Here is a 21,001-nt window from a genome sequence, read left to right on the forward strand (position 1 = left end):
GCTCCTATATACTGCCCTGTCGAATAGTTACAGGGCTAGAAAATCGAATGAGGAGCTGTTGCGGATACCTTAAAACACCGCCATTCGAACTAGTTCTCCGACATAAATTTTTGGAAACTTTTTTTCCGTAGCAGAGTTTGCGCTGTTTGCATCCCTACTGGCCCAGCCTTTCCTGATCGGGTATGGTCAAGGCCCCAAGCTCACGCGTGTCTCCAGTCCAAGCTTCACCTCGTAAGTTCAAAGAACATCAGATACCCTGATACCCAGATACCCAGACAATAGAACAGAACAGCATAGTAGTCATTTGCCCATTCCGTGGGCCTTGGACTTGTTTCTTCATTTTCTGAACACAGCAGAGGTTATCGCAGCATCATGTGGGTTCACTCTCAACAGACATCGACTCAGCTAATTTGCATGGCTAACCTATACCTAGGGAGGTTCTACTTGGAATTACTGGCAAGGACTTTACTCTCATTGCGGCCTCTAAAGCTGCTATGAGAGGAGCCACCATTCTTAAAGCTTCTGATGATAAGACCAGGGAGCTGAGCAAACATACTATCATGGCATTTTCGGGAGAAGCTGGGGACACCGGTACATCAGTTCTGCTCATCTTCACGAGAAGGGAATTATTTATCTAATTGTCTGCCACATATAGTCCAATTCGCCGAATACATCCAAGCAAATGTCCAACTGTACTCCATGAGAAATGAAGCTGAACTCAGTCCATCCGCTGTGGCAAGCTTCGTACGAGGGGAGCTTGCCCGTAGTCTACGATCAAGACGACCCTACACTGTAAACCTCCTGCTGGGCGGTGTGGATCCCATCACGGAAAAACCCAGTCTGTACTGGCTCGACTACCTAGCGGCACTCGCTCCGGTACCGTATGCTGCACATGGCTATGCCCAGTATGTCTATCTCTATCTCCGAACTTGCTGCTGATGGGGAAGTGAATGAAGACGGTGCATTCTTGCTCTAGAATATTATCTAACAGGACATTAGATACTACTGCCTATCGATCCTCGATAAGCACCACCACCCAGATATCACATTAGAACAAGGCTTGAAGCTTCTCGAGATGTGCACAGATGAATTAAAGCGGAGGTTACCAATTGACTTCAAAGGAGTATGTCCATGTTATTGTTATCCCTCCTTGCCGCATCCTGCGCAAGGCCAGATGGGCTTACGCTGACCTTAACTTTTCTCTATAGGTATTGGTGAAAGTAGTGAGGAAAGATGGAATCGAAGAAGTACCGTTTGATAACAGTAAACAAGCTGTGAGCGCATAGACTGTCTGTTGACTTTTCTTGGGATGGCGATGATGTATCATAGCAATTCTTTTAATGACTTCTGCTTTGGAATGGCTTTTGGCCACCATCATGGTCCATTGGTTTTAAGTTGTTCGTGTGTATCATATCCGTAAAATTATAACGACATGTTGTCCCATGTTGATTTGGTTTGATAGTTTGGGCATGTTTGCTCTGTTTGCATCACCAGAGCGCCCAGCAGACAAATGTTCCGACATCAAATTCGATAACTTTTTGTCCAAACAACATCAATTTCCGGCTTATCAGACAACGTACACAATGGCCAAAAGACCTGCTGAGACATCATTGGAGGGTTCATCACCAATTAACTCTCCAACCTCAAAACGCGCGCGGGTGGAAGACCCAGAGGACGAGCAGCGACTACAACATCAACATCGCAGTCGCAGTCCGCTTGGCGAACGACGATGGGAAGACGATGAACGCAATGGAAAGGATATTTTAGCAGCAGCAGATCAAGAGGAGGAAGAGATCGAGGAGGGCTCTATTCACGGAGCTCTCGATTCCGATGAAGAGGAAGCGGGAGAGGAATCGGCCATTTCCGCGCCTGCTCGCCAGACCGCGCCCGCGGAGGGTTACAGTGACCTCTACTTAGATACAATACAGCGATCGGTACTTGATTTCGATTTCGAGAAGCAATGTTCAGTTTCGCTGTCGAATATCAATGTCTACGCCTGTCTTGTGTGTGGGAAATACTATCAGGGCCGTGGGCCCAAGTCGCATGCCTATTTCCATGCGCTCGACGTTGGACATCATGTCTTTGTGAATATGGAGACGAAGAAGGTGTATGTGCTACCGGAGGGGTATGAGGTTAAGAGCAGAAGCTTGGATGATATTAAATATGTGGTTGATCCTCAGTATAAAAAGGAGGAAGTTGCTAAGCTTGATAAGGCGGTTATTGATGCTTGGGATTTGGCAGGTAAACGATACAGACCAGGTACATCTGACTCTGTTCCGCAGTGATATTGGGTGCAGGACTGACAAGAACCGACACGCTATAGGATTCGTCGGAATGAATAATATCAAATCCAATGACTACCTAAACGTCATTGTTCAAGTCCTGTCACACGTCCGTCCCATTAGGAATTTTTTCCTTCTTCACCAGTTTCCGATGCCCGGAACTCCCCAACTCCCTCTGCGCTTCGGCATCCTAGTACGCAAGTTGTGGAATCCGCGCGCATTCAAATCTCACGTTTCACCACACGAGCTACTTCAAGAAGTTGCCCTACGCTCATCGAAGCGTTTCACCCTCACCCAACAATCCGATCCTGTCGACTTTCTCTCCTGGTTCCTAAACAACCTCCACCTTAGCCTAGGTGGCTCCAAAAAGCCCTCTCCAACCCCAACCAGTGTAATCCACTCCGCCTTCCAAGGCCATCTCCGTATCGAAAGCCAAGCTATAACAGCCCGCTCTGACGCAGCCAACGCGCGCCTCGTCTTCTCCGAATCTAGCGAAACAACCTCGCAAACAACACCTTTCCTCATATTAACGCTTGACCTCCCTCCCACACCACTTTTCCAATCCACAAATGCCGAATCCATCATCCCACAAATACCACTTACAACTCTTCTAAACAAATACAACGGCCTCGTCGCGTCGGAAAAGCTCTCCCACCGTGTTCGCCACCGACTCCTCCACCCTCTCCCCCCCTACCTCCTCTTCCACATCAAACGCTTCAGCAAAAACAAATTCGTCTCTGAACGCAACCCGACAATTGTCACTTTCCCTTCTCCGCGTTCCCTCGACATGTCCCCTTATGTCGAACCGAATCCATCCGTGTGCTCAGCCGGCGAACCTATACTGTACGATCTAGTCGCAAACGTCATCCTTGACGCAACAGTCACTGCACCCGGCGTTGGCGGTAACAGCGAAAGCTCCAGCTCTGGCCCTACATCCAGTGGCACTAACGCTAATAAAGCCGGCGTGACTGGCTCAACAGCGATGACAGCAGGTGCGGGCGCAGGCAATGATAAGGTCTCTTGGCTCGTGCAGTTGTACGATAAGGCTATGAGTGTGGAAAATGAGCGTGCACATGCGCAGCAGCACAGAGGCCCTGAGTGGTTGGAAATCCAAGACTTATGGGTGAAGAGAACGGAGAGTGAGACGCTTTTCACGCGCGAAGGTTATTTGATGGTTTGGGAGAGGAGGAGGGCGGGTGCGGATGGGAAAGGGATGGGAAAGGTGAAGTCGTAAAGGTTTCCTATGTAGGTGGTGCTCTATGAGACTGCGTTCGTTAGGAATCCCTGGCATGTGGGAAGTTGGGAAGGAACCCTTTCCTTTTTACGACCTAATTTTATGTATATTTACCTTTTAATACACTTTGCGTCAAATTCACTTTCAGGACCTTCTGTATGAAATGATATTTCCGCTGATGATGGTAGGTTCTGAGTTCAATAAAAAAAGGAAACGCGACTAAAACTGAATTCGGGTTTGGATATACCTATATATATTTATGTATGATATCTCAAATTTGAATATCAATAGCCAATTGTCCCAATAATGACTATCCCTTGATTGCGATGGGTAATCCTCAAAATATAAAAATTTTGGTATCTACCGTCACATTTAAAAAAAATAGATCAAACGCCCCAATCCATCCATCCATCCATCCAACGATCTGTCCATACGCCAAATTTCTACAAATTCCCCCACCCAAACTTCCTCGTCCCAAGCATAACTGTCACTGCAGTTCCCATGCCCCATACCGCCACACTGACCAACGCCTCCATGCCCACTACAAGGCCCATCTTTGCCAAGTATGCGAGCATATCACTTCTCGATCCTCCTCCACACCACCCGAATATATCCCGCACATCACTCCTCAAACCTAGCGTCATTGCACTAATAGCACTAGCACCGACGGGTAGCGGCGCAAGCAATGACGGAGTCGTCAAAAACTGCGTTGCGAAGTTGCGTAGGTACATGGATTCAAGAGGGTAGAAGAACGCGGAGGTTAGGAGGGAAGCAAGGTGGGAGGAAAGGGAGTCGACGGGGAGTGAGGAAAGGATTGTTACACGGTGGTCAGGGAAAAGGGGACGTCCGGGGCGGGAACGGCGTGCTGGCTGTGCCGAGGGAGGCCGTGAGGTGTTCCGGTTTTCGTCATTTACGAGGGCCGCGGTGGGTTCGGCACGGTGGGTCCTGGCGGAGGGTGATTCGGGGATTTCTAGGAGTGGCTCGAGGGTGCCTGGAGGTTCTTGGGGGGCGGTAGGGGTAGTAGGGCGCGCGGATGGTTCTTGCTCGTGGTTTTCCAAGCTTGCTGGATTGAGTGTGGAGCTGAGTTCTACTAAAGCTGCTTGTTGTTGTAGGAGCATGGTTTGATCCCATGGCTGATCGGGGAGGTGAAGGCTTTCAGATCGGGCTGGATCACGACCTAATTGAAGCGCGTCCAGACTTTCGGATACTATACGATCAACTTCGCTCGGGGTGAGTCCTGTTGTTGTCTCAGAGCCAGCGATCATAGAATCATTGTCATAATTTGTTCGGGCGTGAGACGGGGAGTTGTGATTGCTCCGTAGAAGTTCGAGTTGCATAGTTATTACGTCGGAGTTTTGATGCACCAGTGATGCTCTGACACGGGGTGAGGCCAGGGGGGACGATTCTGGGGTTGAAGGATGGGAGAATAAAGTATTGGAACGTGAATGGAAGTGATGGCGATGAGATACTTCAAGGCCGTGGTCATTGGGCCCTTGGGGTGATGCAGAAGGGTCCATCCTGAACGCTTCTTCCATTCCTGGCCTACCTTGAGATGGATCGTCCTGGTCGAAGTAGTCTTCTGCAAGCTGGAAGGGTGATTGTGACATACGTTGCCCATCACCGGATAAGATCTGGTTCGTGCCAAATTGCTCTTGCGCTGCGGCATCCGGAGTCGGGGATCTTGGCCGAGCTCCTTCGATTTGACCGCTTAAAAGCTGTCCACCCCGTGCTTGCACTGAGTTCACTAAGACTTCGCCGTGTTGGATTATTTCTTCTCGGAGAGGAGCCGTGCTCGTATTGAAATCACGGCTAAGTTGTTCGAGTCTATTCTGGAGAGAATGGGGTGTCAATCGTCCTCTATCCCCTGTATCAGACGGCCTATCGACTTGCAAACCAAAAATACCCAAAATCCAATTTCTGAAGATGCGTAATTCATATTTGAATTCCTCACCAATTGTAAGGTCGCTACGACGATATTCCTCATCAGACCGCCTTCCGAACGATGGAGCTGTCCACTCGATAAGGCCACTTTCCGCTGCGACACGAAGAGACAGGATATCTGGATGGTCTGGTTTGGGGAGTTTCCGTCGGATGATACGGTAAATTCTGGACTCTATTATAGGCCGAAGATAAACATACATATACAGCACTGCAAATGGGGCGGTAAGTAGTTTAACCCCAAAATTTCCGATACCAGCTAGTGACAATCTTGCTGGGAGCGGTGGAAATTGGATTAATGAGGTAGGGCCAAATGGAAGGAGTGAGCGAAGTGTTGGAACCGCAAGCGGCGGTAGTATGTGAAGTGATTGAAGTAACGAAAACATATAAGTTTGTCCAAGGACGACAAAAAGGGCCAATTTGCAGCTGCGAAATTTTAGCAAACTATACACAAACTATTGATAAAGAGTAAGCAAATACCTTAATTGGAGACCATTAAATATATGGTGGATGGCGAATTTATAGGCCTTATTGTCAAACAGTACGGAAACCTTGACGTGAATGTAGTCGAAAGCAGGTTCTAGAAAGTGATTTCGGCAAACTGAGACTATGAACGAAACTGTCCAAGCTGGGATACCAGCGCCGTAGAACCCAAAAAGTCCGACTTCACTCCGTTCTGTGCGTATGATTTGTAGAAATGGGACATGGGTATACCGTTTAAATGTCTGGGTATTCCTTGTAAGTATTACAATCTCCACAAAAAAAGCGCTATGGTCATACCTGAATACGGGCGGCGAGCGATGTTGTCCACCACGATGAAAAGAACATCGCAACCTGGTCTAGTGTCGCCAGAGCAAGGCCATAGTCATTTTCCGTTGACAGAAGATTCATCCGTTGCCGTTCTTTTGATATTCCCAAGGTGCCGTCCTCGCCACTAACAACAATTCCCATGGTAGACAAAATGTCATTTTTCGCCCTCCGAAGTTGCCTAGCTAGCGCTTTTGAACTAAGATTGACAGGATGGCCGCGGACATCATACTCCTGAACGTAGCCATCGGCATTGACACTGTCTTCAGTGCGTCGTTCTCCAGCAACATAACCCTGAGGAGGAGTTTCTGGTGCCTCATAAGGGGATCGCCCCTATTATGAGTATTAGCAAAGCAGGGCACAAACATGTAATGGCTGTGAGGTGTACAATACGAATTATCTAGACAAAACAAACTTATATGCATCGAACTGGTTTGTCAAACATGCATGCAGGAAATTATAGGGAGAAAAAGAATTTCTCACGAAATACCGCGCAATAAATGGGCAGAATCTCCGAGAAATTTGAGCTGAGATAACACGATAGTATGGACTTCGAAATTATAAGAGCATGCCTCGAGAACATTAAGGAACACCAGAAGAACATACCAGGGCAAGCAAGTTCATGTAGGGTTGCCTCCCCATGATGGCAGTGAGTACACGGCGACAGAGCAGCGATATCTAGACCCCACATAGAGAAACCCCCTAGCAACAGCAAATGTATTGTATAGCCTTAGACGCTACATCGGAACAGCTGCGACTTGAAAGTGCTGGCGTTATAATGTATGTCCATGTCCATGTCCATGTCCAATGTGCGGACGGGACATTTCAGCGCGGCTGTGGCGTCTAACCGCATGGCGCCAACCTAGTTTTTAGCCGCGATAACTTTTTTATTTTGACCGACTGCAGAATTCCTTATATATAGCGGAACATACTGTTCTCAGACTAAAATTTTGCAGTAATAGCCGGATTGTTCTTCGAGAAGTCCCTAGCAATGTTGATATAAAATTTTATTGTATCAGCTAGCCCCCCACAATGTCGAAAATCAATATTAAAACGACCTTCGAAGTAGCAAATACCATTCGTCCCATTTACACAGGTGGAAGTATTTCGCTCGACGCAAGCGGCCGGCACTTGGTGACATGTGTTGGCGAAGATGTCGTGATTACAGATCTAAGGGCCGGCGGGCAATTGGCGACGATTGAGGGAGTAAGTTAGTGGCAGATATTCTGACTTAAATGGATCTCACTGACAAATGAAAACCGTTACAATATAGGATGGAGCTGTGGTTACAAGCATATCAAGTATGCTCTCCCGGTTGAAACCCCCGTTTGAATCCATTGCTAACATTGTATCTAGTAACCCCGTCAGCATCTCACCTAGCAATATGCTCGCGATCGTTGTCGATGCGGATTTACTCGCTGACGCAATTGGAGGAACCCTCTCCTTCAATACAAGCGGAGCTCCTCAGAACCCTTAAACCCCATACGTCTCCTGTAGTAACTTCGGCCATTGATGCGACGGGAACCCTTTTGGCTACAGGAAGCTCAGATGGGTCAATAAAAATATGGGATATACGACGGGGATTTGCTACACATACTTTCCATGGCCATGGAGGGGTAATATCTGCCCTATCCTTTTTCGAGGCAGCAGGATCCAATGCTGCCGACGGACCTTCCAGAAATAAGAAGAGTACAGGATCGAAATCCTCATATGCCAGCGATCGCCACAGAAATGGAGATCGTGGGCCCCCCGCTGTGGGATTCCGCCTTGCCTCTGGTAGTGAAGATGGTAAAATTCTAATATGGGATCTTCACAGGAGAAGCAGCATCGCGTCTCTCGAGTCGCACGTTTCTGTTGTGCGCAGCCTGTCCTTTTCGCCTTCTGAGAATGCGCTTTTATCCGCAAGTCGCGATAAAACCTTGATTATGTGGGATGCTAGAACTTGGAAAACCCGAAGGATCATTCCGGCGCTTGAGAGTGTTGAAGCAGCAGGTTTTCTGTCGGATGAATCGCTCTGCTACACTGGCGGAGAAAATGGCCGTTTGAGAATATGGGACCCAAACAGGGGCAGTGAAGTCATAAGAGACCAAGATCCCGGCCATGAACAAGAAGCCATAATTGCATGCGAATACTCTGCAAATTTGCCCTGGATCATGACGATCCATGCGGATCAAACTTTGAGACTGCATTCCATCGAGCCCCTTCTGTCGTTAAAGCCCGGCATGAAAATCGAGCCCCTACCTATAATACGCCGAATTTCTGGAAACGATGACGAAGTTATCGACTTGGCTTGCATTGGCCGCGATCGATCCCTGGTGGCGTTGGCAACCAACACTGAATATATTAGAATTGTATCCACAAACAAGGAGCATGCTACGGATTCTCAGTCCAGGGAAGAGCAAAATTATTTTGGTGCGGAAGTCACTCACCTAGAAGGGCATGATGATATTATTATCTGCCTGGATGTCGACTGGTCAGGTTGTTGGCTGGCGACGGGTGCTAAAGATAATACGGCACGGTTATGGCGTATCGATTCCGAATCATCATCTTTCACCTGCTTTGCGACTCTTACTGGCCATGCAGAGTCATTGGGTGCTATTGCATTTCCCCGGTCCCAACCTCCACCCAGCTCTCCCGCTTACAAAGATCCACTGAACCATCCACCCCCTTTCCTTTTCACTGGATCTCAAGACCGCACTCTCAAACGATGGGATACATCTAAAATATCAGCGTCCGACGGTCACAAACCCAGTGCACCGAAGGCGTTATACACGCGGAAAGCACACGACAAAGATATCAATGCGCTTGATGTCAATTATTCTTCTACCCTTTTTGCCTCTGCTTCCCAAGATCGCACTGCGAAAATATGGTCCGTAGAAGACGGCTCCGTTCTAGGGATCCTACGTGGCCACAAGCGAGGCGTCTGGTCTATCCGATTCGGTCCCAGAGATACTCCAGTCATAACTTCAGATTCAGGAACTAGTACTAGTCGAGGTGTCGTCGCAACCGGCTCGGCCGACAAGACTATCAAGCTCTGGAGTCTTTCAGATTACAGCTGCCTCCTGACTTTTGAAGGACATACCAACAGTGTTCTGAAGCTGCTCTGGCTACCCCCGCCACTAATTGATGATGAAAACGAAGACATATCCTCACGTGGTGCCATCCAGATGCATCCTTTAGTCGCATCAGCCGGAGCTGATGGCCTAGTCAAGATTTGGTCCCCGTACAGCGGAGAAATAGAAACAACTCTTGATAACCACGAGGATCGCGTCTGGGCATTAGCAACACCGTCCACATCCTCGATTGATAAATCGACCGATAATAATCTCGGCTTCGCTTTAATATCTGGCGGAGCCGACTCAGTCGTCACCTTCTGGAAGGACACCACTTCCGCCACACTGTCGGCGGCGGTAAATGCCAGTACCGAGCGGATTGAGCAGGACCAGCAACTTCAGAACTACATACATGCTGGAGCTTACCGAGAGGCTATTACTCTCGCACTACAATTAAACCACCCCGCTCGACTCCTATCCCTGTTCACCGCCGCTCTGAATGGATCACAAACTACAAGTTGCGCAGAACGAGAAAAGGAGAGCCTTACTGGGAATCCAGACATCGATACCGTTCTCCAATCCCTCGACAAAGATAATCTCTACTCGCTCCTCCTGCGTGTTCGAGACTGGAACACCAATGCTAGAACTGCGCCCATAGCGCAGCGCATTCTTTACGCGCTGTCAAAATCCTACCCACCTTCGATATTCATCGACTTAGCCAGCCATCGCCGTGCGGTGCCAAGGGACCAAGCTGGTGGTCGGAATAAATATAAGCCCCAGTCCATGAAAGAGATTCTGGATACGCTGGTGTCCTATACGGAACGGCATTATAAGAGGATTGAGGAGCTTGTAGATGAAAGCTATCTTGTAGAATGGGTTCTTGGCGAGATGGATGGGGGAATTGGCGGCGGCGGGTTGTTAAATGGAGAGGCAGAGACGGGACGAAGTCAAGATGTCATTATGGCTGGCGTGTGAATTTACCCTTTTATTTTTTTGGTTGTACGATAATACATAAAATGCTGGTTTTGAAAAATTCGCGGGATTTACCGAAAAATAGACGGGCAAAGGGATACCCTTTTTGATGCAAGGAATGATAGACGATATTTAACCTACATAATATATGAATTTTCGTATGTATTATTGTTCATTACATGAGCAGTCCCTATATTACATCCCAACTCTAATATAACATCATGAAGCCAGTGGACCTTTGAATGGGTATCTAATATGCATTTCAATACACTTCCTCACGACGCGACCGACTCCTTTCGTTGTCGTCCCTATCATAGCGATCTCTTTTATCGTTTGTGGAGTACCTATTTCTATCCCGATGCGAGTCTCTGTGTGCGTCGCGATCACGTCTCGAAGATGAAGATGAAGGACGGGGCCTGTGGCCATCATCACCATCGTCGTCATATGATCTCCGGCTACTCCTGTGTTTCCGATCTCGATCCCGATCATCACGATCACTTCCACGGTCCCTAGTGTATCGATCCTCCAACCCGCTATCACTCGCGCCAGCTTCGCGATCCTCATGACGTCTCCTCTTATCTCTGGCCCTATAACTATCGCCGGATGTTCCACTCCCGTTTCTACGGGACTTATATCCATCGCCCTCACCACTATCGTTGTCATAATCCCGTTCAGAACGGCGATCCCAATCACGCAGTTTATTTCTTCCATTCAACTGCAAATTCCGATCCCTCCTTTCACGCCAGCTATCGTCACCGTCCTTTTTAAGCCCTCGTTCCTCACCCGCCTTAACCAAGCGATTAAACTCCTCCTGCGTAACCATCTCCCCTGTCTTCTTATTCCTCATGAGAACAGGGGTATAAAGCCCCTCGCCAGGCTTCTTAGCCTTCCTCATGGCCGACTTGCCCCAAGCGCCCAACTCAACTTCAGAACCGCTACCCGCCTTATCCTTGCCCGGAATTTCCTTGGCTCCGATGCCTAGATACCCGGGCCTCCTCTCTGGAATGCGGGCCTTCGTAGCAGCTTTCGCATTCGAACTTCCATATTTTCCCCTACCAATAGGTTCTCCATCCTTCCATCCCATACCGCGCAACAATGCAGCCCCAAACTCCTCCACAGGAATGGCACTATAAGCCGCCAAACTAGCTGGATCGGGCCTCGACGCAACATCAGCACGGAATGACTTCGTCTCATCAAACCGCCCGTCTTCCGCACCATAATCTTCATTTCCATATTCATCCTCATCCCTCTCCTTCCTTTTCCCAGGGATAACGAGATCGGACCGCCTTGTCGTTTCTTCCCCATCTACCTTGCTCTCACGTATAAGAGCCTGCATAGCAATCTCATCCTGCGTTAAGGGCCTCTCCGATGTCTCCCCCTGCCCCTCAACCCGAGTGTCCACATCTTTCCTTTCTTTTTCCACACCGCCAGCACCCGCCATTTTGACATCGCCATCTACCCCCGCCGCCTTCAATTCTCCAGCAAGGGTTAGCCCAAATTTCATACTCGGGCCCTCAGCCTCCGTCGTCTCATCAGCAGCAACGATGCCGCTCGCCTCCGCCTCTCTCTGCGCCCTAACCTCCTTCGGCAACAAATTCAACCCCCCTCTCTTCCTCAGCCACGGTCTTTGCTGCCAATTGTTTTTGCTTTCAACTTTGATGACGAGTGGTTGCTTCTCCTGCTCCGCACGCCTTTGGGCGCTTATGGCACCGCCAGCTTCGCGGTCGAAGCCCGTCACTTCCTCCACGACAGGAGGTTGATGGCTGTCTTCGTTATCGGAGTCATGGTCCTGGAATGTGCGGGGGCGACGAGGGAGGATTTCGGGTGTGGGCTTCGAGGATGAAGAGGAGGCAGCGCTATCTGTGCGTCTAGTAGTGGACATCGAAGATGATGGGGATGGTTTCTTCTTTTGTGAGGAGGAAGCGAGGGAGATGGAGAAGGGTTTTGGTTTCGGGCTGTGGTCGAGGTCTTCGGAAGCCATAGCTGCGACAGGAGTGGGATACCGCAGCCCAGGCCAGAGAGGAGATGAGAATAGAACGAGAGGAAAGGGGAAAAGAAAAGAAAAGAAACAAGGAGATTCCGAACTATGCTGTTTGGTGTGTCATTGGATTTTGGGGGGAGTTTGAGATGGGGCTCCTTTTGCGTGGTGGATTTGTCGATGCAGCTTAGCGGCTCGGGCGACGTTGGTGGCAAATGGCTAGACGCGGTAAGCGCGCTCCGGCAAATATGAAATGCTCATTATGGAAAGGGATTTCTTCCTCTTTTATTTTATTTATTTACTATTTTCAAGAAAACCCATGAAGGATTCACACAATGAACAGAATTATTATTGCATGCTCACATCAGTCATAACATCACTAACTTTTTCTCATCGCACATATTCCTCTCATCTCCTCCCGTCTATTGCACGATGCAAAGACCACAAACCACCAGAGAAAATGAGAAAGGAAAAGAAAGGAAAAGAAAGGAAAAGAAACCAATGCTATGGCTGGAAACAAAGCACTTCACATCATAGTAGAAAAATAAAAAAAAAAAAAAAATTGAAAAAAAAAGGCAAAGAGGAACCACTGAAAATGGCCCTTCTATCAATACAAATACATAGTTGTCAGAGCCACGCAAAAAGAAACAAGGACAACTGAAGACAAGAGAAGATGGAAGAAAGGGAAAGAGAAGAAACAAAACAACAAACAACAAAAACGCGAAAATGTAAGAATCCCCCTCACCCAGTAGTATACCATAACTAGAGCAATAATACCTAACCCCTCAGGAGGAAAAACAGTAAGAACCAAACCAAACCAAGAACAATAAGAGAACAATCCCGCTCGCCTGGTGCCAGTTCAACAGCGCATAACTTATAAAAGGGGGAAAAGAAACAAAAAAAATTAAGAAATAAAAAATCGTTGAACCAACCGCGAAGTCCAGAAGGTTAGTGCAGATGGAGGAGTGTTTTTCTCTTTTTGTTGCTTGGCATATGAAGGGTGAGTAGCGGCTAAATTAAATCCTCTTCGTTAAATTATATGTACAAGAAAGAAGAGGGTGAGAAATCTATGGCAGGCCGGGTAGGTGATTTGGTGTATAGGGTGTAGAAAAACAAGAAGGTAGGTAGGTAGGTATGTGTAGGAGGAACATTACAACGAAAACCCTAGCCATTGCCAACACATATAATTTTGGAAAGGAAATAGTTTTTATTTATAATTCAACTCGATGCCATCTGCGCTTGTGGCGGCCGTGGGCTCTTCCCCGCAACAGGACCTACACCAGGACCTTGCCCTGGGTTTGAAGCTTGACCCGCACCCGGGCCGGACCCGGGCCCACTTGCACTCCGATGTGTCTGTGCCGTCGCACTTCGGCCCTGCTGAACAGCCATGGCCGCGTTCATTGCTGGCGATCCATTCACGCCCATCCGGTTCGGCTGCTGCACAGGCTGTGCCACGCGCATCAGCGGCGAGTATCCCTGCGTCTGGTGCGTTTGCATCGAAGCTGGCGAGCCGCCATTCGGCATGTTCGCGTGTGCCAGTTGGTGCATGTTGCCATCATGGTGCATTTGGTAGCTAGTCTGCATGGAGCTCATGTTTCCGGTGGCTGCGTTCATAGCTGCCTGGGACATACGCTGTTGTTGAATGTGTTGGAGCCTTTCGGTAGCTAGTTTGGTGATTTGCTCCTGGGACATGTTTGGGTTGGTTCGCTGGATGGTGTTTTGGATGCTGGCTAGAGTCGGGAGCCCTGCAGCGGCGGTTGCGAGAACGTTTGCATGGTTGAGTCGAGGGGACGGAGTAGAGACCCCCTGAGCAAGAGAGGGAGCATGGAAAGAAGGGCTGTTGGCGCCGCTCGCGGCTTGGAATGATAGCATTGTAGGATTATTGGGGTTAACGTTCATATTTCCAATGTTCATGTTAGAGGAATGAGGAGGTCCTTGAGAGATGAATGATTGTTGTTGATTCTGAAGCTGTTGGCGTGACTGTACCATACGTTGCTGCTCTTCTTGTACGCGACTGGCTTCACGGATGATACGCGCATTGTCCGGAGACCCTTGGGTAGGTATGCCTGGACGCCCATTCATTGCCGGCGGGATGCCAGGCTGAGGTATCATCTTCAGTCCCATGCTTGCATTTGGAATGCCATTGACCTGAACACCATTTGGCAGCTGCATGCCAGGGTGGGGTCGAGATTGGGGCATTGCTGCAGTGGCTGGCAGACCATTAGGAAGACCAGATGGGGTAGGAATTGCCTGGATAACGCCATTCGGAGGCGCACTAGCAGTAGTTCGTGGAGGCACCCCATTTACCAAGGCTTGCTGGTTCGGCATTTGCCGGTGTTGCTGTTGAGCCTGCTGTTGAGCCTGCTGGAGCTGCTGGGCCTGCTGCTGATGCTGTGCTTGCTGCTGCTGTGCAACGCGTTGCGCCATCGCCATCTAAAAAGAACGAGTCGGTTAGGATAAAGAGCAAATGGACAAATATGTGATACAACTTACTCGCTGTGCTATCATCGCCTGCTTATATTGTTCCTGGGTCTCCTGAATCTTCAACTCCCTCTCATGTTTTAAACGACTGAATTCTGCTGGAGTCGATATTGGTGGTCGTGGTTGGTTCACTTCATTAAGCTTTCGTGAAGCTGCCAAATGGGTAGCTGTTAAGGGAGGAGATGCACATAAAATTAGCACAAAATACACAAAATTTGAAGAGTCTGTCACATGCGCGTGATTTTAAAGGTATTTCATACCATGCTGCTGTTTCTGAAGCAAGGTTTCCCGTTTCTTAGATAATTTCCTCATGCCATCAAGGAGCGCTAAGTGTCTGGAGGACCTCTTCCGTTCCACTCTCATGGGTGTCGTAGGCCGTCTCCGAAGAATTGCCGTTGGTGTTGGTGGTGGATTGCTACCCTGCTGCTGGGGCTGCGCCTGCGCTTGCGCTTGTGCCTGCTGCTGTTGTTGCTGCAGTTGTTGAGCTGCAAGGACAGTCCGCTGCGCCGACTCCACTCTAGAGGTGTATGCTCTAAAGTACGGAGTCTTCAGCATCTCCGTAGGAAGCCCTTCTAGCTGAACCCACTTTTCAAAACATTCCCAGGGGGTCCGCCTATCCGCGCCCGAGGTAAATAACGACGAGGGAGTCAAGCAAGCCGATATGAGCGACCAGTTAAACGAGTACTCCTTAACAATTCGCCTAAGCTCGTCTTCTTCAGCGCAGGTCCATTGCGAAGGTTGCCGTGACTCATAAAATCCTAGAGATGGCATCAGGAACTCGGTGGGAGGTCTGAATACCTGACCAGGATGTATACGATCACGTATATGCTTATTTTGCGACTGGAAGAGGGCAACATTAGTTTGCTCAGGGGGGATTTCAATGGCATCGACATCGTCGTCATCATTATCAGAGTAATCATATCGGCTTCGCTTACGAGGCGGCTGTTTGTTAGTAAATTCCAATTTTCCCGTAGCAAATTTGGAAACAGGTAACAGCTCCTTTCGCCACGACGAGTCCGGCGGGCGTTTAAACTGTGGTAAATTGGTTTCTGGTGAAATATCGATGGGAGCATAAAGCGGAAGCTCTTCTAGAATTTTTTCAAAAGCCGGGGTTCGTTCCATCCCAAATGTAAACTCATCCGAACCAAGCGAAAATATCGCTGCGGGAACAACGCCATCAGATAGATCTGGATGGATTTCATCGTTAAAACCTTCGCTGACAGAATCATCTTCCATGATTAAATCAGGAGTCGGTTGTGAGTGAGGCAAAACATCATCAACCCTATCGTCACTATACGATGGGGCATTCTTGTTGTGACCGCTCTCACCCAGCTTACCAGTAGTGGGTGGAGTTCGAACTGTTATCCGCAACTCCACTTTGCGTTCACCAGGAGCATTAACGTATTCAACGCACCAATCTGCACATCTCTTCGCAGCGGCGATTTTCCATTTCCGCTCTTCTCTGAAATCTGTTCGCATCCATTTCATATGATCCAGCAGAATGTCCCAGTGTGTCCCTGATCGCTCAGGTTCTGTAGACCGTTGTAATTGGCGAAGGGGCCAACGATTCGCGTGCTGGAGCTGGTAAATTCGTTTTAACAACCGACAGCCCATTTGTTCTTGATACTCAACAAAGTGGTTTGCGGTTGTAAGGGTTTTGTGCGCAGTGGAGAGGAGAGAACTTAGGTGCATACTGCGGGGAGGGTAGTGTGCTTTGGCCTGGAAAAGGGTGAAGAGGTAATCCTTTTCTTCATTCAGAGATCTCGAATGCCCTGACGGAGCCCGAACCAAGTCTGCTGTCTCGCTTTTCTCAGCAGCAGTTTGTTGCTTGGGGAAAACTACAGTTGAGAGCTTGCTTCGCTCCTTTTGGTTTTCCCTTTTGTTCTTGAGACGAGAACGGCCCGGAGAACTTTCAGAAGTCGCCGTGGGTGATTCCGATACAGCCTTTTCGGAAGTTTTATCCGCAGCTAACTTAGGAGTTTCCCCTAGGATTTCAGAGACAGACCGGTGGCGAATTGCTCCTGAAGAAACTCTTGTTGTCATACGCTCTGGCTGGAATTGATTCTGCGCCGCCCCAACTGGGAGTGATGCTTTTCGGGCAATACCGGGGAGTGGTGAGCCACTGGCACCTTCTGGCAGAGTAAGACCTTCTGGCGCCGAACTGGATTCGTGGACCTTTGATAGTAGCTCTGATTTACCTCTCTCTGTATCAAGTCGAAGAGAGCCATTAACCATGGGTCGATCGTCGGGGGCAACGGAGGTTTTGGATTGAGTAGAAAAATTAGATTCATTATAACCGTCAGGTGGTTTCTTTAGAGATGAAAATGAATTCTCTGGAGTAGGCTGGAAGGATGAAAACGCAGAGCCCCTACTAGGCACACTTTTGGTTACTTTCACAGCTGCTGCGGCTTGTTGTCTGCTCGATTGCTCGGCTTCAAATTTCAGTTGTTCATCCGGGGTGGCCGGAGCTCTATGTGCAGCTGATACATCTGCGGTATCCATAGGGCCTAAGATGCCTCCTCCGCTCTGGGGGGGGGTTGGAGCTTCATTTTGTGGTTCTCGTTGCGGCTGGTCCTTGGCTGGGCTACTCGCTGGAGTTCTATCAGATACAGAGGTGGAGCTTGATAATTGACCCCGGGAAGAAGCTGGAGATAGAGGCTGGTCAGTACTTTTTGGAGAAGCATCGGTAACCAGGCAAGGCAAATTGGCAGAGTTCTTTCCATGTTGACATTCAAGGGCGTCCAAAGTGGACGACGACGCACCCGTAGCATTACCCTGGATCTCAGCGACGGTTTTTCCAGGGCCAATAGGTAAGACACTTTCCACAGCGAGGATTTCGCCACTATCAGTTTTGTCCCTACTGTCAGGAGCTTCATCCATATCAAGATCAGTAACAGGAGTTACAGTAGCAGCAACGGTCTGTTGGGTCGAGGAAGGTGACGATGCTTCCTTCTCACGTATGGCCTCGTGAGAAGCGTTGAGTGTTGTTTTAGGGATGGGCAATTGGTCGGAACCGGCTTGGGCTACCACGGACTCCGTATCTCCAGTGCGGATTCGATCCTGGGGTCGCGAGGTATCCTGGGTTTCCAGTTCGCCATGGTGGCCTGCGGAAGACAATTTTGGTGACGGGGCTGTGATCCCAGCCGGCAAAGAAACGAGTCCAACTGCATGGCCATCCGTAATGCGATCCGCTGCACTTGTACCTAGAGATCCTTGGCTAAGCTTTTCATCCGTTGGAGAAACCTGAAGGGATGGGGGTTCCGGTCGGCGAGGAAGCGTGCGTGCATCGAAAAGTCGGCCTCTGGATATGGATGGATTAGTTCGAATTTATACAAGCGAAAAATGACAGTGGGTAATGCTAGGATGACAGGAGTAGAATGGAACAAAGGGACATACTTTGTAATGTCGTTGGCGTCGAGAAATTCCTGTTCCCGCTGCTGGTATTGGTGGTGCTTGGGGGAGCCATCGGTCGCAGCAGGAAAGCCCACGGTCGCAAAATAGAGCTCGCTCAGTTTGCGCTTCCGCGACAACAAACAACGTCTAAAAATTACAGTAAGCGAAAATTCGAAGTTCAGAGAGCCCAGAGAGAATTTTGGATCGGTTGGAATAAGCAAATACATACGCGATCTCATCATGCTTGGACCGTAGCAGCTCGTCACGGAGCATCGAGCCTATCTCGGGCAGCCAACATCCGATTTACGCGCAGAAAGCGGGAGATAGGATGATAGCGAGGGCATACAAGCAAGAAAAATCGCTCGGAATAGATGGAAGTGATGGCGTTGTGATGGGGCAGTGGGTGTGGTTGCAGGGCGCGGATGGGGGTGGTGAGTCTGGTCAGTTTGGTGAGGGAGAGAGAAACCGAGACGAGGCAGGAGTCAACCGCCGGCGGAGTTGGGGAGGTACTTCGGCCCTGGTACCAGAGCTGGTGGTGGGCGAGGTACCGGGTACTGGTGGCCTACCACGGAGCTTAGTTTCAGCGGACGCCGCCGCTCCCAAGCAAAATTTATTTTTTTTTGGCGTTTGTGGCAACGAGCAGAGAACGGGATGTTGGATGACACCTGATAGCCTGGCAACAATCCGGCATCGAGGTAAAGCGGGCTTCAGTTTGCTTCTGCTGTTATCTCTGGGTTGTGATTTTGCATTATTGTGTATAACTTTTGCTAATTGGTCTCAGGTTGCCTGATACATCTATCTAATATAGATATCTAGCGATCCATCCAGCCCCGATATACCAATCTCTCCCATGGCAAAACGAAAGAGAGACGATGCCGGTCACAAGCAGGAGGCGACTAGGAAAGCTCTCAAGGCAGATGTCAATGAAAATGGCAATGCCAACTCCCAGAAGCAGGACTGTGCGTCAGAACAACAGATACGGACACCAAACGCGGTCACTATCCAGATTATCACTGGATCATACGAACGGATCTTGCACGGGATAACTGCTACCGTTTTCGAACCATCTACTGACGACGAGCCAACTCAGTCAGTTCAGTTCGTCGACAACTTCCTGTTCCAAGCTCATGCCTCTGCCATCAAATGTCTAGCCTTGGGGCCCCTACCAGAGCAAAACCACCAGCAATCGGACGGACTGCAGAAAGTCATGCTGGCCAGCGGTGGCACCGATGAACGCGTCAATCTATACACTTTATCGGCATCCTCGCCTCCAGCATCGGACAGCACCAAGTTCCCCACAATCCCGACGTTGGCAGGAAACAAAATCCTCGAAAACCCCAAGAATCGGGAGTTGGGCTCCCTACTCCACCATTCCTCTGCCATCACAGCTCTGTATTTCCCTTCGCGCTCCAAGTTGCTTTCAGCCGCTGAGGATAATACAATAGCAGTCACCAGAACTAGGGACTGGTTAGTGGTTTCGACGATAAAAGTGCCCCGGCCAAAGGTCCAAGGAAGACCCAGCGGGGACACTGCGCCTCCCGGTGGTGCTCCTGCGGGCGTGAATGATTTCGCGGTGCATCCTAGCATGAAACTCATGCTCACAGTGGGGAGAGGGGAAAAGTGCATGCGTCTGTGGAATTTAGTTACAGGAAGGAAGGCTGGGGTGTTGAATTTTGATAGGAGGATTCTCGAATCGGTTTTAGAGGGCAAATATAGCAGTGGTGAAGGGCGACGGATATCGTGGGACTCGGAGGGAGAAGAATTTGCTGTTGCATTTGAACGGGGGGCTGTGGTTTTTGGAATAGTATGTTGCTCATTCGCATATATTGTTGCTAGTATCCCTGGGCGATTTACTGATATCAGATGGACAGGATTCCGTCCCCACACAGGTATTACTCCCATCACCGCGAACAAAGCTTCACCAGTTGAAATACATCGATGTGGACATGGTTGGCGGGAATAAACGTGAATTACTTGCCGTATCAACCGAGGATGGACGGATTTTGTTTTATTCTACTAAATCCAGACCACAATCCCAGAGCACAGCGGGGTCTAATAAAGACGATACGAAATCCCCTATCCCAGAAGCGCAACTAATAGCACAATTAGGTGGGAAAGACCACGGCCAATCAAGCCGCATCAAAGATTTTGAAGTCCTGCCCGTGAAAGCTCAAGGATGGAATAACAATAAAACATTCCTAATAGTCACCGCTGGCAGCGACGGTGCCGTGAAACTGTGGATGCTGAATGAGGCAGAGTTTCCAGCAGCCGTTGGAGATCGATTTCCTGGAAACAAAAAGGGCAGGTTGGATTCAAAGGAGCTGAAAAATGGAATCCCATCTGCCAGTGCCAGTACTGCCGTGGTTCAAGTTGGAAGACTTCTAGGCACATATGAATCTAGCAACCGCATCACATGCATGAAGGCATTTGTTATGCTGGCCCCTCCTACGGGTGACTTGGATGACAGTGACTTTTCGGGGAGTAATGAGGATGAGGATAGTAGTGGCTCAGACGGTGAGGATTAATATAATTCTCCCGCATTGAAGTTGTCCCATTGGGTACGGTCTACAAAATCTTTCCCTGGATACCCAAGCCAATACTATGAGTATGAGTATTATAGAAATAAAATCAGTTTCATTATACCCACGCAGTCTCCATCCATCTAATACAATGACTTCAAATTAGGGTTGATGAGTCACTAATGCACGTGACAGTTCTGATCTCATTGCAGAAAAATCATCGACGGGCGACAAGCATATATTAAGACTTCAATCTCTAGACTCCATATACACCAGAGCCTATCCTCGCCGTCTTAGGAGCGCTTCGCATTCCCAGTGGCTTAATTCTGTTGCCGGTTGCCACA

The 21,001-nt window shown here is 49.0% G+C and overlaps 6 protein-coding genes across 6 annotated transcripts; 3 read left to right on the top strand and 3 right to left on the bottom strand.

Annotated features, from left to right (window-relative positions):
• Nucleotides 1-298: 298 nt before the first annotated feature.
• Nucleotides 299-3,516, top strand: HCBG_00078 (proteasome component C11; the record flags this gene model as incomplete). The annotated part of the gene is made up of 7 exons (XM_045427128.1): nucleotides 299-374; nucleotides 434-591; nucleotides 656-905; nucleotides 1,000-1,123; nucleotides 1,209-1,263; nucleotides 1,495-2,259; nucleotides 2,324-3,516. The coding sequence occupies 6 exons, from the start codon at nucleotides 561-563 to the stop codon at nucleotides 3,514-3,516; spliced, it is 2,418 nt and encodes an 805-aa protein (XP_045291103.1).
• Nucleotides 3,517-3,769: 253 nt separating this feature from the next.
• Nucleotides 3,770-6,903, bottom strand: HCBG_00079 (uncharacterized protein; the record flags this gene model as incomplete). Its single annotated transcript, XM_045427129.1, has 4 exons — nucleotides 3,770-5,880; nucleotides 5,935-6,179; nucleotides 6,235-6,594; nucleotides 6,868-6,903. 4 exons carry the CDS (start codon nucleotides 6,901-6,903, stop codon nucleotides 3,960-3,962), a joined length of 2,562 nt encoding a protein of 853 aa, XP_045291104.1.
• A 390-nt stretch (nucleotides 6,904-7,293) lies between these two features.
• Nucleotides 7,294-10,289, top strand: HCBG_00080 (U3 small nucleolar RNA-associated protein; the record flags this gene model as incomplete). Its single annotated transcript, XM_045427130.1, has 3 exons — nucleotides 7,294-7,467; nucleotides 7,535-7,616; nucleotides 7,642-10,289. The coding sequence occupies 3 exons, from the start codon at nucleotides 7,294-7,296 to the stop codon at nucleotides 10,287-10,289; spliced, it is 2,904 nt and encodes a 967-aa protein (XP_045291105.1).
• A 259-nt stretch (nucleotides 10,290-10,548) lies between these two features.
• HCBG_00081 (pre-mRNA-splicing factor spp2) lies at nucleotides 10,549-12,267 on the bottom strand (the record flags this gene model as incomplete). The annotated part of the gene is made up of 1 exon (XM_045427131.1): nucleotides 10,549-12,267. The coding sequence occupies one exon, from the start codon at nucleotides 12,265-12,267 to the stop codon at nucleotides 10,549-10,551; it is 1,719 nt and encodes a 572-aa protein (XP_045291106.1).
• A 1,215-nt stretch (nucleotides 12,268-13,482) lies between these two features.
• HCBG_00082 (MYB and HSA domain-containing protein) lies at nucleotides 13,483-18,411 on the bottom strand (the record flags this gene model as incomplete). Its single annotated transcript, XM_045427132.1, has 4 exons — nucleotides 13,483-14,697; nucleotides 14,758-14,912; nucleotides 15,006-18,046; nucleotides 18,368-18,411. The coding sequence occupies 4 exons, from the start codon at nucleotides 18,409-18,411 to the stop codon at nucleotides 13,483-13,485; spliced, it is 4,455 nt and encodes a 1,484-aa protein (XP_045291107.1).
• Nucleotides 18,412-18,988: 577 nt separating this feature from the next.
• On the top strand, nucleotides 18,989-20,663 carry HCBG_00083 (uncharacterized protein; the record flags this gene model as incomplete). Its single annotated transcript, XM_045427133.1, has 3 exons — nucleotides 18,989-19,942; nucleotides 20,010-20,103; nucleotides 20,248-20,663. The coding sequence occupies 3 exons, from the start codon at nucleotides 18,989-18,991 to the stop codon at nucleotides 20,661-20,663; spliced, it is 1,464 nt and encodes a 487-aa protein (XP_045291108.1).
• Nucleotides 20,664-21,001: the final 338 nt, after the last annotated feature.

Source organism: Histoplasma capsulatum, assembly GCF_000150115.1.
Source record: "Histoplasma capsulatum G186AR genomic scaffold supercont2.1, whole genome shotgun sequence".
Taxonomy (NCBI): Eukaryota; Fungi; Ascomycota; class Eurotiomycetes; order Onygenales; family Ajellomycetaceae; genus Histoplasma; species Histoplasma capsulatum.